Genomic DNA, 16497 nt, shown 5'->3' with positions numbered 1-16497 from the left:
TTTGTCTTAATAATATTGTGAGTGGCTTTGCGATAGAATGAACTACTTTCTTTAACAAAATGGCAGGGACGCCGTCTGGTCTGGCTGCTGATCCATTTTAGTTTCATTAATAGCCTGCACAATATCAGCTTCATTAATATCTATGTCCGATAAATATTCACTATTTTCATCTCTTACCTCTGTATCATTATCTTCATTATCAATTCTAGGTGTAAATTCTGTCTCATATCTTTCTGCTAATATGTTGCATATTTCCTTTTTTTCCATTCGTTAATCGCCCTTCAATTCTTAGAGGGCCTATTTCTACTCTTCTTTTATTCATCTTTTCTATATGAGTAAAATATTTTGGGGTTTTGATTGATATTTTGTAGGGTCTTTTCTTCTAAGTCCTGTTTTTCATTTTTTTTGATTGTATAATCTTTTGTTCTGCATTGTCTATCTTACTTTTTAGTTCCATCACTTTCCATGCATTCTTTTCTTTTGCAAGACCTTTTTTCCACTTTCTGATTTTTTGGAACAAGATCCCTCTGTCTCTTGGTATGCATGACTGATGTTTATTTTTCTTCTTCAGTATATATTTTTCCACTGTTTTCTCTAATATTTTATATAATATATCTGTATTTACCTGTATATTATCACTTACGAATATGTTTTCCCAACCTTTGTTTAATTCTTCATTTATTTCTGACCATTTTATATTCTTACTATAGAAATTGTATTTTCCATATCCTTCCCACTTTTTCGTATCTTGCTTATCTCTGTTTTCATGTGCTTTGGAACGGACTGTTAATTCTATGACATTATGGTCTGAAATACTCGTATTATACACTATCATTTCTTTAACATAGTTCACCTTGTTCACAAATACTAGGTCTAAAATATTATCCTTTCTTGTTGGCAGGTGATTTATTTGCTGAATGTCATGTTTTAGTAGCATATCTGATAGCTTTTCAAATTGCTTCTTATCTTCTGCACTACTATTACTCTCTTTTTTATATGTATAAATACAACCACAGTCTCCTATTTGTTCTTTCCAATCTACGAAAGGAAAGTTAAAGTCTCCGGATAGGAGTATAGTCCAGTCTTTGTGATTTCTACATATCTCATCCAATTTTTCCATTATGATGTCAAACTCTTTAGTATTAGAGAGAGAGAGAGAGAGAGAGAGAGAGAGAGAGAGAGAGAGAGAGAGAGAGAGAGAGAAACCTTTGATCCGCTAATCAGCAACACTCCCCCTTCTTGTCATGTTAAAGTGACATGTCTGACAGCTTTGCCTTCGAGCTTCTTCACAAAAGATGAGGGGAAGATATTTGATTGTTTAAAATACATATCACACATGAATTTTGTAAGTACAGTTATATTATTATTATTATTATTATTATTTAAAATAAAGCATTATGGCAAGTTACTGAAATCTGGGATGTAAATTCGTAGATTTTCCTGATGGTATTTTCAGTGGTATTTCTACTTTTTTTACCTGACAGATGTCAGAAAAAGAAAAAAGAAGAATTACCACCGAAAATACCATCAGGAAAATCTACGAATTTACATCCCAGATTTCAGTAACTTGCTGTAATGCTTTAAAATAAAGAATTTCTGCTGTAAGAAATATGCTGTTTCATCCATCGAAATATGAACATTGGACAATTATTAACTAATATTGATGTCCAGGAAAAGCAAATTATTAGAAGAATTGAGAAAACTCAGTATAAAATCAATTTGCAAAATGCAGCCATTTTATTCAACAAAATATTATTATTATTATTAATCTCATTAATATTTGAAAATTAGTACTTATTTTTGGGTAAAAAATTTATTTATCATACAAGACAAATAAACATATACATGTACTATAAAAATTCTCTCATCTCAGTAAAAGAGAGAGAGAGAGAAAGTATTACTTTGGTATTTAGTGTTATTTAATTTATACATACAAGCTTGAAAACTTATAAATTACATAAAAAATTAAACATAAACACTTTTGCAGGGTTTCTCAGTATTCGCAAATGTTCGCGTGTCTGTGAAAAACTCATGTATGACAATTAGTTAGGTTCCAATGAAAAGTTCGCGTGTTTGTGAATTTGTGCGCTACTCGAATCGCGCAAGTTCTGGGTATTACTGTAATGTGTCCTGGTTAAGAGTGCCCAGGGCTCAGTCTTGACAGTTCAAAGGGGAATAAGATGACTGATTATCTAGGGAGAAAGGTGGAAGAGGAAGAGAAGTGGGGGAGTCTTTTACTAAAACCCATATCTGTGGAGGAGCACCTCTGGCATGGTAATACTGATTGATTTATTTATAGAACCACCTAGAATGAGCATGGGGTGGGTAGGCATAGGGAAGATGGGCGCAAACCATACATAGTGTGCCAGTAGATTGGTGTGAGTACAGGTAGTGCTTGAGTTACGATAATTCGCCTTACAATAATTCGATTTTGTGATGGGGTTAGCAATTAGTACCAATATGATAATATTTAGAAAATATTTTTAAATTTAGGGCGGGTGCTGGCAGCAGTGTACAATCAGGCAGCAAGAGAAACGAAATTACAATACAGTAGACCAAATTATAATAAACCAACTTCTTTTCCTCCATCTCTTTATCCCATCTTCTAGTTAAAAAAGTAAAAGAGAACGATAAAAGTATTGTTAGTAACGTTATACTCTTGGGTAAATGCGTACGGCCATAAACAACCGAACGAGAAACTGCTGTTTTGTTAATAACAACCGAATCGATAACAACATTTGTGTTGCTTGTATTTCAACCATTGTACGGTAGTAAACAATTACTGTAGTTATGTTACAAATGACATTAAGTAGAATAGGACTGGTATATTTTTACATTATACCCTTATTCGCTGTGGGGAAGGTCGGCAAGGAAATACACTGCTAAATTTAAGCAGCAAGCTGTAGATGAAGCTGAGAAAACAATGTACAAGCTGCTAAAGTCTATACATTATCACACATCGGCCACATGGATGAAACTCGACTGTAAATAAAATTGGAGAGAAAAGTATTTTAATCAAGACTGTGGGCATGAAAGAACACATAATACTGCTGTTTTTATGCCAATAAAAGATAAATACATAAAACTTGTGTTATGATGAAACCAAGTGAAAATAGTGAACAGAATCTTGATTTTTTACACAAAACAAACATGCCCCCAACAACGGCCAACGTCATCTGTTAACAAAAAAAATAGGTAAATTAATTTCACAACACGAAAAAAGTTGGTAAATTAATTTCACAGCGAAGTGCATTTAAGTTATATTTCAAGTTATATTGCACTTGGAATAACGAAAAATAACCTTGTCCCATATAAATAAAGTATCTAGAGATTCATTAACGCTAACTAGAAGCAAGAAAAACACTCTGAACTGAGTTAAATACGGCGAAATAAACTTACCTTGTAATCAGTTTCCAAACCAAAACATTAATTGCTATGATAGTATTTTATAACACAAAAGCAATCTGAGAATATATACAATATTATTGGATACAGTGAATTAAATCATAACTTTTTAAAAGATCCGTGGAGAAGATGCATATTCGTTAAAAGATCCGTGGAGAAGGTGCATATTTGTTAAAAGATCCGTGGAGAAGATGCATATTTGTTATGTTGATGTTTGTGTAATACAATATTAATATGTGAATATAGAGTACAGTATAATGTAGACTAGGCTACCATATATGTATACGATGTACTATAGTGTAGGCTAAGCTAATTCTTGCTTGTTATTCTATTTCTCTTTGTACTGAACTATCGTAAGTCAGTCTGCATGAACCTCCAGAATTAGCTGATATTAATAATTAATAATTACCATATGTTCGTAGGCTAGGCTACCATATATGTATAGATGGTACTGAATACCCTACTGTAGGCTAGGCTATATTTGAGATACGTTTTTTCCAACAAATGATGGTTTTTTTTTGGAACCTAACCCCACTGTAAGTACTGGTATGCAGTACAGATTTGGTGAAGCCTAGGGAGAATGGGAGTGAGCTTTGAGATGTGGGTCAGTAAAGTACTGTGGGCAGTGGCATGCAGTTGCTGGACAGTGGCATTCTGTGACCACGTTGCACACTTATAAAGGTGGAAAAAGAGATGCTTTTTGGGTTGCTGTCTGGGGACTACTACTACTGCAGATAAGTCTAATGTTAAGAAGTGGAATTGTATCAACAGAATTTGTTTTGTTTAAAAAGAAAATACCACATTTCTCATCCATGGATGATCAAGAGTATCATGTTTATGATTCTTAGCTCATCCTTTTGCATCTAAAGTAATAGGTTTAGTAAAGCAATAGTGTCACAAACAGTTTTATTTTAAGTTCATTTTTTTCTACAGGAAATGGCAGATAAGGAAATTGATGCTCTTCCACGAGACTCAAGCATTTCTAGGTTGCATAAAAGATGTGCTATTACATCCAGACCAAGAGGACTTGTAACAAGGTAATTTACTGTATATTTATACCAAGTAAACCAATCATGTATGCTTAGATACAAAGTGGGTGATAATCAAAAAGGTCCTCTTCCTTTTAGAAATGAGAGACTTTAGAAGTCAAGACCCTGTACCACCACATTCATTTAGTATAAAGTTTTGATCATTGCATTCATCAGTTTGTTCCTGCTCATCTTACTTAATTCTTTTTCTTCTTCTGGATATGTTTGTGCTCCTCCTTTTGCCTGCCCATTTTGTGTTTTTTAGTAATTCTTGTATGCCTATATTTCCTTTCATAATTGTTGTTTGCAGTTAATTTAACATTTTGACTCACTTGGCAGTAGCTTGGTATCCTGACTTACAATTTTGTTGAGTGGTAGTTAGCAATTAAGAACACTCTTATCTTTTCACAAGTAATACCTTTTTCCTGAGTTGCATTACTTATGCTTAGCCATGAAAAAATAAGATTGAGTGGTGTGTTTTATTGCCTAAAAATAACATAATTTTATACTTTTATTTTTATACATGTTACACAACTATGCTTTTATGTAACTTCATGACTGCTTAGGAGATTCCCAGGCCTTAGTGGCTAATGAAGCCCCCATTGAAACAGCTACATGTACTTCCCATGTTTATACAGATAAAGGTAATTGTATTGTGTGCCACTGGCCCTATGGTAGTTATGTAAGCAGTATCTAAGACTGAACCTCTTCTTGATAGTGTCTAATATCGCATCAAGAGATCAGGAACACTTTCCTAGGCATTCTTCACGACATTCTGTCCTTTCAGTTGGGATTTCAGTCCTCAGATAAAGACTTATGGCATGGAGCACCTCACCTGTGTAACTAAAGAAAAAGTCTCAGGTTAATTAACCTCAACTCTAATGTAAAGATGTAAAGACACACACGGCACAGTTAGAGGGGTGTTATAGTGCAAGTCTCCTGGTAACAGGGCCACCTGACACTCATGTTCTGGGAAGACTAGTTTCTTATGCAGATCACTCTGCTCAGATTAGGCATGACACTGCTCACACAGCTCAGTGGACTATCACCACACAACTTACTACCCCTCTTCTCATTTCTTGCCCAGTATGTTCTTTTAGTACCCGAGAGTTCTTGCAGGGGTCTCGCACACCTATTATAAGGTACATGACTGATCATTTGATTGCTGACTTAGTTGAAGTCATACATATGACTGTCCATGTCACCTGCCCTATCGGACACAGTTCTTGATGACCTATCACTGGAGATTGTTTCATCCTCTCTAGTGAGTTGTAGTGTGCCAACTCTTCCAGTGATTCAGATTTCAGGAAAAGGGATAGTTCATTTATCTGATGATGCCCTTTTCAACTACACGGAGTGGGACTTAAAGTGGACTGGGTAATAAGAATTTAATGAAACTTTCCTCCGTAAAGCAGACCTTTAATCAGTCCTTATACAGCTGTGGCAAAAATGCAATGTATTGGATATGATCTGGATGACATTTATGCCACAACAGATGAGAAGGAAGTGGTTCTTCTTCATTGTGATGAGGTAGTTTCTGCCTCCTAGTTTTGCAGAACTTACTTTTAATTTCCATCCAGGCAAGCAACTCTCAAGTCACAAAGTCACCTTTTCAACCAAGGAGAGGTAAAAAGGGTACTTAAACCTTGTATCTGGAAACAGTAGGAGAAAATGAAAGTGACACTTACCTGTGGTTGCATCCTATCCTGTGTTAGTATGTCTTTAGAGATATTGTTCACAGTTCAGCAGGTGGAATTGAATCCAGGTATAATAAAGTCTCTAAAAGAAAAATCCCTCATTGACACTAGAACCAGTGCATTTTCTCTTATATGCAAGGGTGACCAAGGACTCTTTCACGCTAGGTTCGGAGATGTTGATGATGAAGGAGGCTATAGAGGAGAAAACAGCAGATTTCTTGGAGTTCTGTAGCAACTTTGAAGTCTCCAAAGCCTCAGGAGGTTAGAGAACTATCATTGGCTCCAACCCTTGTAACAGGTACTTATAGGTGACTCCCTCCTCCATTGCATTAATCCAAGTAGAGCCACTACTTTAATTGATATAGATTGTTGGATGACTTCTTTAGCAGGGTAGCAATGGTCTTGGTTACCTGAATCAAAAAACCTTTACCACGAAAGTTGAGGAGTCATAGTTTTTGATGGCAGTTTCTTTTAGTATCAGAAAGATGTAGGGATAAATGGAAGAGTACAAAACTTTTAGTTCAAAGATTATAATGATAAGATTGATTGTGGTGGAAGAGACTTTGTTATAGTGTGCATGGGCTGGACTTAGAAATGAAGGGCAATGAAAGACTGTTTCTGGAAGAGTCAGGATCCATGCCTGGCTGGGTTTGGAGAGTATGAAAGGATGGTAAAATTAGATACAAAACTAGGTGTCAGATAAAGGGATGACATTGAGTAAATGAGAACGAGATGAGTTTTGTTGGAATCTATTTGTATATTCACAACTATGCTAGAGAAAGAGAATATTGTGAGGAAAAGAGTTTATCCTTTTTTTTTTTGTTGTTAGAACTGAGTAGATGGAAGAGCAATGTGATAAGTGCAATGTTGACGAGGAGTGACTGGAGGCGTTGTTGAGTGCTAGGGTAGATGAAAGTTTACTTTGAAGAAGAAGGGATAAAACTGCTGCTGTAATGATAATTAAGGCCAGTGAATTTGATGAGAAGGGGCAAGGAGAGGATATAAAAAGAAAAGGAATGAAAAATTTGATCGAGTATGAGATGAAGAAGTTGAAGGAATTTATGAAAGATATGTTTAATTCCAGAATTGGGTCATAGTGTTGGCAGGGAACACTTGTTATTTCAAGAGAGTGGAAAAAGGAAATGAAAAAATTTAGTCGTAGGATGAGAAAATGAAAAATATAGTGAAGGAAAAATAGATTATTCGAAGTACAATTCCATAGAGAAAAGATCTTTTACAAGATAACAGGAGGATGGTCAAAAGGAAAGTGAGAAAGGAAATGTCATGTAATGAAAATGGTGAACATGTGAAGAGAGAAAGGTTGACGAGCAAATGGATTTCAGAATAAGATTACTGTAATTGGAGAAGGATTTCAGAAGATAATGCACCTTGGAGTAATGAAATTAGTATTTTGAAGATTTGTTGAATATGGACAATAGAAGAGAAGTAGAGCTTAATGATGCTAGAGTGAGAGGGACCACTGTAAATATGAGAATGCTTGTGGAAAAGATTTTACAATGTAAGGAAAGTAATTAAGAGGTTGAAAAATGGAGACACCAGAAGATGATGAGAACAAGTGAGGTGCTGTGGTGAAAGTGCAGCTGAATGGATGACCAGGGTTTGCCAAGTGTGCTGGAGGATGAAGTCTTCCAAAAAAAATGGTTGGAGGAATCATTTTTTCCTTGTATAAGGTAAAAGGGGATTAAAAAGACAAAGATTTATAGGGACCTAACATTACTTTGTATATCGGGGAAAGTGTGTAGTAAGATTATGACTGAGAAAGTAAAATAGATGACAGAATTGATAGGGAAGGAATATCTTGGGTTTATTCAAGGAAGAGGGTGTTAGGATAAAGTGTTTGTAATGCAATAGTTATATGAGAAGTTTAAAAGTAAAGGCAAATTGCTGCAAGTATCATACAAGAACTTAGAAAAAATTGTAAAGGAATGGATAGAGAGGTAATGTGAGGTCATTGAGGATCTGTTTTATAGAAGATGAGTCGTTTAAAACCTTTAGAATTTTTTTATGATGGAAGTGAAGTGTGTGCTTGAATTTGTGAGGGAAAAAGTGATTGGTTTGGTAGAAAATGAGGTTGAGGTGAGGGTGATTTAGGTCTCCATGGTTCTTAATGATGTAAGAAGTCAGTGAAGGAACGGTAGATGTTGGTGTAAATTATGAGATAAGAAGACTGTTTATGAATGGAATGTAAATTGGTTGATATTTGCAAATGATACAGGATAGTGAAGAGAAATTGCAAAAATTAATAAAGGAATGTGAAATTGTTCGGAAGAGAAGATAGCTGGGTAAATCTGAGCAAGAGTGAGGTTGTGAGAGTGACGGGAAACTGGGAATGTGGAGCAGTGAAAGTTGATATGAAGAGAGAGAATGGAATCTGTTGATTTTTTAGGTATTTGGAAGTAAATATATCAGATGATGGTAGGATAAGAGAAGATTTGAGTCAGAGTATGAGAGGCAAGGAAGAAAGCAGATGTATGCACAAGATAGGGAGGAAATTTGGAGTGTGTTTGGAATATGTAAAGGAATTGTTTAGCCATCTCTCCTGTATGGTAGTTATGAAAGAAAATAGGCTGAAGCTATAGAGGTGAATGTGTTACATAGTGTGAAATGCACACAAAGGAATTGAAAAGGTGAGAAATGTAGAGAAACAAAGAAGGGGCAACAGGTTAGGGTAGGTAGCAGGATGGATCATAGAGTTTTTAGATTTTTGATCATGTGGAAAGAATAGAGGATGATAGGCTAGTGAAAAGAATGTATTGTTTTGAAGTTTTAGAAAGAAGAAGGAGAGGAAGACCTAGAAAGTGTTGTATAGATATCATGAAAGAATTACAATACTGACAAGATGTCATCAGTATCAAGGAAGGATAGAGGTGAATGGTTCAGTGCATCTAAGGTTTTGATGTGCTTTTGATGAGCCTTGCCTGTAGGTGCATGAAGTGGCCAGTGCTGTGAAAGATTTGTATGCTGTGTCATTTGTGATTCAGCAATGGAAGTGTAAATGTGACATTGATGATTGTCTTGTCTTTTCTGAGTATCCAGTCCTTATTAGGGGAATAAGTTCATTGTTAAAAAATAGTAACAATGTTGCACTTACATTGGCGAGATTTTAGTTTTTTCTGCGGTAAAAATCAGGGTTCTGTTCTTGGCAGTCCTCTGACAGGAAGACGTGTACCATGCAGCCCTAACTACAGAATGCTTTCCTCCTGTGCCTTTCTACTGCGTTTAAATTGATTATCAGGCCAGGTGGAGGAGAATAACACAGTTAATTATTATTTTGCTTGTTTTAAGTATGTATTAGGCACTGAGTTTCCCCTGCCTTTCATGTATGAAGACATAATTACAAGAAGTTTGTAGCTACAGTATCAATCATTTTGAAATATGAATGTTTTTGTAGGTGGCGTCTATCTCGTATTGTCTGGCGACATGAAGCGGACTATAACAAACTGTCTGGGGTGCAGAGAGCTATGTGGTAACCTGTGGACATGCATTTATACCTGAAAATTATGTGAATTTATATAACATTTTGTAAGTTTTGAACAATGTTCTTTGCAGGTTATAGATTTTTATTTCTAGAATTGATTAGAAATTTTTTGTAATATAGCAGTGTTGGATTTACAGTTGTTACCATGTTTACCATAAATATTTGGTCAGGGTGTCTGGAAAGTAATATGTAAATATTCTGATAATATTCATTTTACCTCTTACCTATATATTTTCTAATAAATTTATTGTTGAATTTGTATTTCATTAACCAAATGAAAGGGTTTAATATTACATTACAGTATTGGATTTACAATTGTTACCATTTATGTGGATTAATTATACCAAACCCATGTCCAATAACCTAGATTTTATGGTGCCTGGCATCACAGCATAAAAGCCACTTGTGAAAGGGAAACAAAGAACAGTACTGTGTGATGTTCAACTGAAGTAGAAAGCAGCACAAAAATTATATATCTATGCCCATTGAATAATGCGTCAAACAATAAATACGAACTTCTGACATCTGAGTGAATGTCCATTATAAAGAAAGATATAATTTTTGATTGGAAAGAATTGTTCAATAATCACTGGGAACTAAGAAAGGCCTAACAGAATGCTGTAGAAAGATACAAGAATGTACAGTATAGTGGAAATAAACTTTTTAAACCATTGGGCAACAGGGCTAGCTGCTCCAGGGGCTCATTTAAAGACTATTTTCTCGTATTGGGGATGGAAATTAAAGCAACTTACAGATAAAGAAGTTGCAAGATGAGGTAGGCAGAGATGGAAGTAACTCAGTTAGAGGCTGAAAGGACATTACAGGGAACTCTCTGTAGGGTGGACTGCCGTCAGTGAACCTCACATGGTGAGCTGTAGACATTACTTAAAGTTCTTTGCAGTGTCCCTTCAGCCCGTAGCTGCAACTCCTTTCATCCCTTTTACTGTACCTCCATTCATATTCTGTATCTTCCATCTTACTTTCCACCCTCTCCTAGCAATTGTTACATACTGCATCTGTGAGGCTGTACTCTTGTTGCACTTTAAATGACTTTAATCTCAATTTCCTTTTTAGCTCTGAAATGACCTCACAGGTCCCAGTGCTTGGCCATATGCCTAATTTTATATTCCATTCTATTCCATTACAATGAACTTTAAGTATTGTCTTCAGTGTGCAGTGAGAGGCACACTGTAAGCAGTAACCCCCCCCTACAGGAATGATAATACTGTGTAGAAAACTTTCATGGAAAGTTGTCTATACCGTAGACCTCTATGCTGAAGTGACAGGACTGTAACTACTATTACCATGAATTAGTATGATTGTTTAAGCCTTGAGATTAACTTATATGGTAAATCTGCGCTAATGCAGCTTGTGTGGGGGACCATGATTTACTAGCCAAAGATTGCTAGCAAAGCAACGAAGATTCACACCCTGAGGACTTGGCAGTCATATAATGATAATTTTTTCCAAAACAAGGACAAGAAAAATCACACTCCTTACGTAGTAGTGGTCTGTATTAGGTGTAACCTACAGGTCAAGAGAAATTTTGCAGTGATGGGGTGCTGGTAGATTCCAAACTCTTCCCCTACAAAACTGGTCCCAGAATTCTTTTGGTATTAGGAACTAGTATGTACTTTACATTTATCAGTAACCAATATTGAGGATAACATAAATAGTCATCTTTTATTTATACAAAATATGGTGAAAATGACAAGTAAGAAATTTCACCCTCAGATATAAGAACAAACTTATCAGTTTCATTCATTCTTGCTGGCAGTCCCTCAGTGCCCTCCAACAGTTGGCTGCATTTGTCATTTGTATTGACTAATTGGCTTTATGAAAATTGTCTTTATAAAGGTTAGAATTATAATATCAGTATATAGAATATCATGAGACAGGATCTGTGCTAGACAGACTTGAGATGTTTAGCAATGTTAACAAACAGTGAAATGTAGCCAGATTAAGATCATTAAGCAGTAGCACTTCTGCCAACGAGTCAAGAAACAAACACATTAGGTCCATAAACTATACACCATACATAAACAAAAAGTTATTACATGAGAAGGAATAGAATTGGACAATTAGAAAACTAATACTTTAAGGTAAAAAATATATACTAATCATTTGATATTCCCTGTTTTTCAACTAGATATTTCTGAAGTTAAATAAGAAAACAACCTGGTAGCCCCTAGACAAGAAAATTACATGGCAAGTCAGGGTGGAGGCTTCTAAATCTAGGTAGGAAGTAGCTAAAGTGATGAGACAGGACTGTAACTACTATTAGTATCATGAATTTGTATGATTATAAGCTGAAGTAACATAACAAAATCATGGTGATGTAATGATATATTATCATTACATAACAATATTGTTATAAAGCAAAATCATAGTATCATTACAGTTATGGTATCAATGATTTAGAGTGTTAGTGTATGAAGATGAGAGAGAAGGACTACTTTTAGCCTGGTCAAACAGACAGATGTTATTTTGGTTACATAAGCTAATTGCTGAGTTAGGCAAAGGATGTTGCTGTAATTCAGGGAAATGTACACAATATTTGAGAATAGTAGAGCACTCAACATGCAATAAATAAATACTGTGTAGTGTTTACTGTCTTCTGTATGAGATTAATATTTGATTAGCAGTGGATAAGAAGCTTTAAAGTAACCTATTATGGAGAGCACTGTAGTGATTGAGGAAAAGGTGAAGTATTTTTATAGTGTATTTTCCAAAACTTGGCCATGTGGGTCTTGTGTGCTGGCTAGTATATCAGCAGAATTGTTCATTATTACACGATTATCTACTGTAAAGAATGAAATGCATTATTTAAAACAGTTTAGCATTTTAATTTTTCTAATGTGAATCTTATCAAACACATGAAATGATAAAAACATTAAAAGGTGTAAGAAATGTTATGAAATACCATGCAAATGCAGTAATCACTGTATTATTGCAAAGTTATAAGTGCATTATGTGTGTGATATAACACTTTTATCCAAATTTTAACACCTCATAACACCACTCATACTAATCACTAAAGTTATAAGGCTTAAAACTATTGCAACATCATTGTCATTTAAATATATATAAGACATGAAAGTAAGAGACAAACGAAGTTTTGATAATTCAATTAACTTTTATTTTCAACTTGATTGTGCAGTGTATGAAGGCAAATGTAATCATGGTAAAAGATAAACAAATATATATTTTTGTGACCTTTTTCATTCTTACTTCAACTATATAGTGCATTGACCATTTCAGAGTTCCAGAGGTGTTCCAAAACTTGTCTGTGGCAAATCATGCTCTAGCAATATGTTTCTTTTATTCTTTACGGGAAATTTATTCTTCATTGTATAAGGCCAGTTATGAAGCCCTCATGAAGTCGAGTACTTGTACAGGTACTGTGTTTTATTTTAGTACATTTAAAAGGGAGATGCCAAAGAATAAAAATGAGAATTCAAAATGAGTTAAGCTAAAAATATTCTACTTCCGATACATCAGATGTAAGTGGGATCTCAATGGTTGGGAATATGATGACATCATTTGACATCACTGAAATTTCAGAGGGGTAAATTGTTTTTATTTAGTAGTTTAAATTTCTGGATGTTTATCTGTTATATGACAAGCTACTGTTATTTTCTGCATTATCAAAAGTTATCCATAAAAAATGAATAATAAAAAACCAAGACAAGCCTGGATGAAAAGTAAATTTAAAGGCACTGGATTGGCTAGATCTTACTAATGAAGTTGTCAGACTGTTTTTCTCTAGTAAAAGATTAATTTGGAAGAGTATATAAGTTTGAGTCATAGTATTTTATTGCCATTAGATTTCAGCATGTGGGTATTCCAAGTTTTCCAAAAATACCAATTACAGCATTTTGAGTTGGGGAGGGGTGTTTTCTGTGTGTGTGTGTGTGTGTGTGTGTGTTTTATATTTTCACTGCAAACTCATTATTTTTAGATAGTCTGTTTGTGATTATGAGTGAATCCCAGACACCTTCACGCTTCGGCAGCAAAAAAAATAGAGAGATCTCCAACACCTTGAAGTTTGGCACATGCATACATGGCTCTCCTGGTCCTCCGGACGGAAATTGTCTTACTTTTTTGTGTGCATGTTAGCTATTTAACAGCTCCCAGTCTTTCCCTTTTATAAGCTGGTTGTTATATGATTTTCCCATTTTCCATAAAAAATTAACTCCATATCTCTTCTCATGAAAATTTGGTTAAGAAAGACAGGTAGCTCTGTTCAGATTAAGTAAGATGGATGGAACATTTTATGAAAATCTTTCAGATCACTATTACCTTTGGTATAATTTGCCATTCGTTAGTTTCAACGCTTGTGTACATTAGTTTTTTGACTTGATTGTTTGTCCGGTTAAGCGGTGTTGTGTTCTCTGGCGTTATGTTTATTAATGGGATTTATTTTATATTGTCTCATTTATGTACTTTCCTCTCCAATTGTTTGTGATTTGTAAAGAGTTATTTAGTTTTGCATTGGATTTTTTTATGCTAGTGATAGATCTCACAGGATTAAGGCTTTCTCAATATTAAATAATAAAAATAGCAATTATTAAAGACGTAACAGCTTTCATCTCATTAAATTCACCACAACTGATGATGTGTTGATATACAGGAAAGAAGTTTTTCATCTTCGTGAAGCTTTCTTGTTTATCCATTGAATGTAAATGGACACTCAGGTACGCTGATTGTAGCTGAAAATGCAATCGTATTAACTGTGATCCTACAAATCTTGTAAGCATGAAAGCCTCCTGTAAAAACTGTTTATTCCAAGCAGTTTCTTGGGTAGCCTGGCAGTGTTTATTGTCTTATTAAAAGAAACCGTGACGATATTTATTTATCAGCAACGATACAAGTAAAAACTGCTGGATGTTTGTACAGTCCACACTATTAAGTTTGACACACTCTTTCACAAGACGTATGATGAGGTAAACTGAAATAAACCTGGAATTACTTTAAAATGCTGTCACTTAATAGTAGCCTGCGATTAGAAAACGTATTCAGTGACCCAGAACGCCATAGGCTCGTGGTGCTTTAGTGCTCGAGCAAGCTAAGAGTTGCCAGATAAAAATCGATATTTCGGGCAGTTGCGCCATATTTAATAATCCTCCCTTTTATGGATACGGTTTTCCGGATTTCGCCATATGATGGATCTTTATTTCCAGACGAAAACACTTGAACTTCGAACGCGAAACCTGCCAAGCCATTTATGTCTGCCAGATGACGTAATTGTGGCACTACCTGATGCAACACACGTACTATATTGGTCACAATTTAGACTGCATTAAAAATGAGCTCGAAAGAGTACCCATGAAGAAAAGAAACCACTTAACATGATTATAACCTAAAGGAGAAAAAATCTTGAATATTTCTGTCGACCACCACATCTTCCTAGTCATCATTACTCGTACAGCCATTCAAGAATATAGGGAAAACATTATCGACATTTAAGACTATCAGATTGCGTGACGTGGTTGATAATTACGACATTTGCACGTGATGTGTAGGTATAAACCTCACGCTGAGGTTACGCTGTACCCAAAAATATCACCCTTAGGCCTCCCGCCCCCCACTGGGCTCTCAGATACTCGTCAAAACTAGTTTTGCGTGAAAACACTTGTGGGTAAATTGATAACCAGTGTTGTATGGAATCAACTGTTCCATGGGAAAAAAGATATAATGTAGCAAAGTTAGACAAGGTAAAGCATATTATGACATACATTCCCTTATTAAAAGAAATGTTCAGTACCACTTATGTGCTAACTACGTTTACATAACACTTTTAAGCCGAAAAATATCGAGTTCACTTTACCTTGGGAGTATCTTTCGCCAAAGGGAATTACATTATTTTGATGAATCCTCCCCTTGATAGGTGGACTCATACATAATTTCTTTTGGGTGTAAATTACTCCAAGGTAGAGAGAATTCGATTAATGAAATATTTGAGGCTTAATATTTAAATTACAAAAGTATCGTGTGCAAAGTAACACACTCACGTACCTATAATATATATATATATATATATATATATATATATATATATATATATATATATATATATATATATATATATATATATATATATATATATATTTGAGGTTCGTGCAAGTCAGTATTTTATTTCTGATCCATATAATTTGAAGGCAATATTTTGGTGCAACAACATTATGAGATTTTTCTGCATATTCTCGAAGGCTTGATACGGATCAATACATCTGCAGGCTGCCTTAGAATGGACTTATCGTAGCCCCAGTCAAGCATTAGTTGACTTGTCAACTTACGATTTGGGCTGAATATTCTTGTCGTCTTCTTTGCAAAAGAACTGAGTTAACTTGAAGTCATTGAAACTAGGATAGTTTACCGTTGCATGTTTTTAAATTACGAAGTGAGACATTCTTTTCTTTTAATTTTGTGGTAATTCTTGGCATATTCTTAATTTTCTTTTTAATTTGCACAAAACAGGGCTAACATAATAGAGTAATCGAAGCTTCCTATGTGATGGCTGTTCTGTGTGCTCGGAATGGTTCGCTGTCCTCAATCTATTAATAGCGTACGTGGCAATTAATGAATTTTCTCCTACCCATAAGCAAACATGAAAGGAGGGTGGAAAATTAATTATACTACCAACCGATTCTTTCCGTTTGCAAGATTTGAAATGATTTCAGGTCCAAGTTTTCTTTTCTCTCAAGCAGACCGTAGCGAAAGCACCAACATCGGGATAATACTGGTTCCTTCCAGCCGAAATCAACTCGCCGCTCCTCACGTCTCTACCCAGCGAAGAAATGCTTCTTCCTGTCATTTCTTCCACCCAATACTTCTTAATCCTCGACCAACCAACCAATCGAGTATG

General features: G+C 35.1%; 1 protein-coding gene across 4 annotated transcripts in view; it reads left to right on the top strand.

Annotated features, from left to right (window-relative positions):
* Positions 1-16497, top strand: part of mRpS14 (mitochondrial ribosomal protein S14) — a 96241-nt gene that overhangs the window by 32876 nt on the left and 46868 nt on the right. For all 4 annotated transcript variants that reach the window (XM_067129075.1, XM_067129073.1, XM_067129071.1 and 1 more), the window contains exons 3-4: positions 4339-4442; positions 12891-13027. In XM_067129075.1, the coding sequence (XP_066985176.1) occupies positions 4339-4442; positions 12891-13027 (241 nt within the window). The remainder of the gene's footprint in view (positions 1-4338; positions 4443-12890; positions 13028-16497) is intronic.

Source organism: Macrobrachium rosenbergii, chromosome 27 (assembly GCF_040412425.1).
Source record: "Macrobrachium rosenbergii isolate ZJJX-2024 chromosome 27, ASM4041242v1, whole genome shotgun sequence".
NCBI lineage: Eukaryota > Metazoa > Arthropoda > Malacostraca > Decapoda > Palaemonidae > Macrobrachium > Macrobrachium rosenbergii.
Note: the sequence above shows the minus strand (reverse complement) of the source record. Positions and strands in the feature narration are given on the sequence as shown.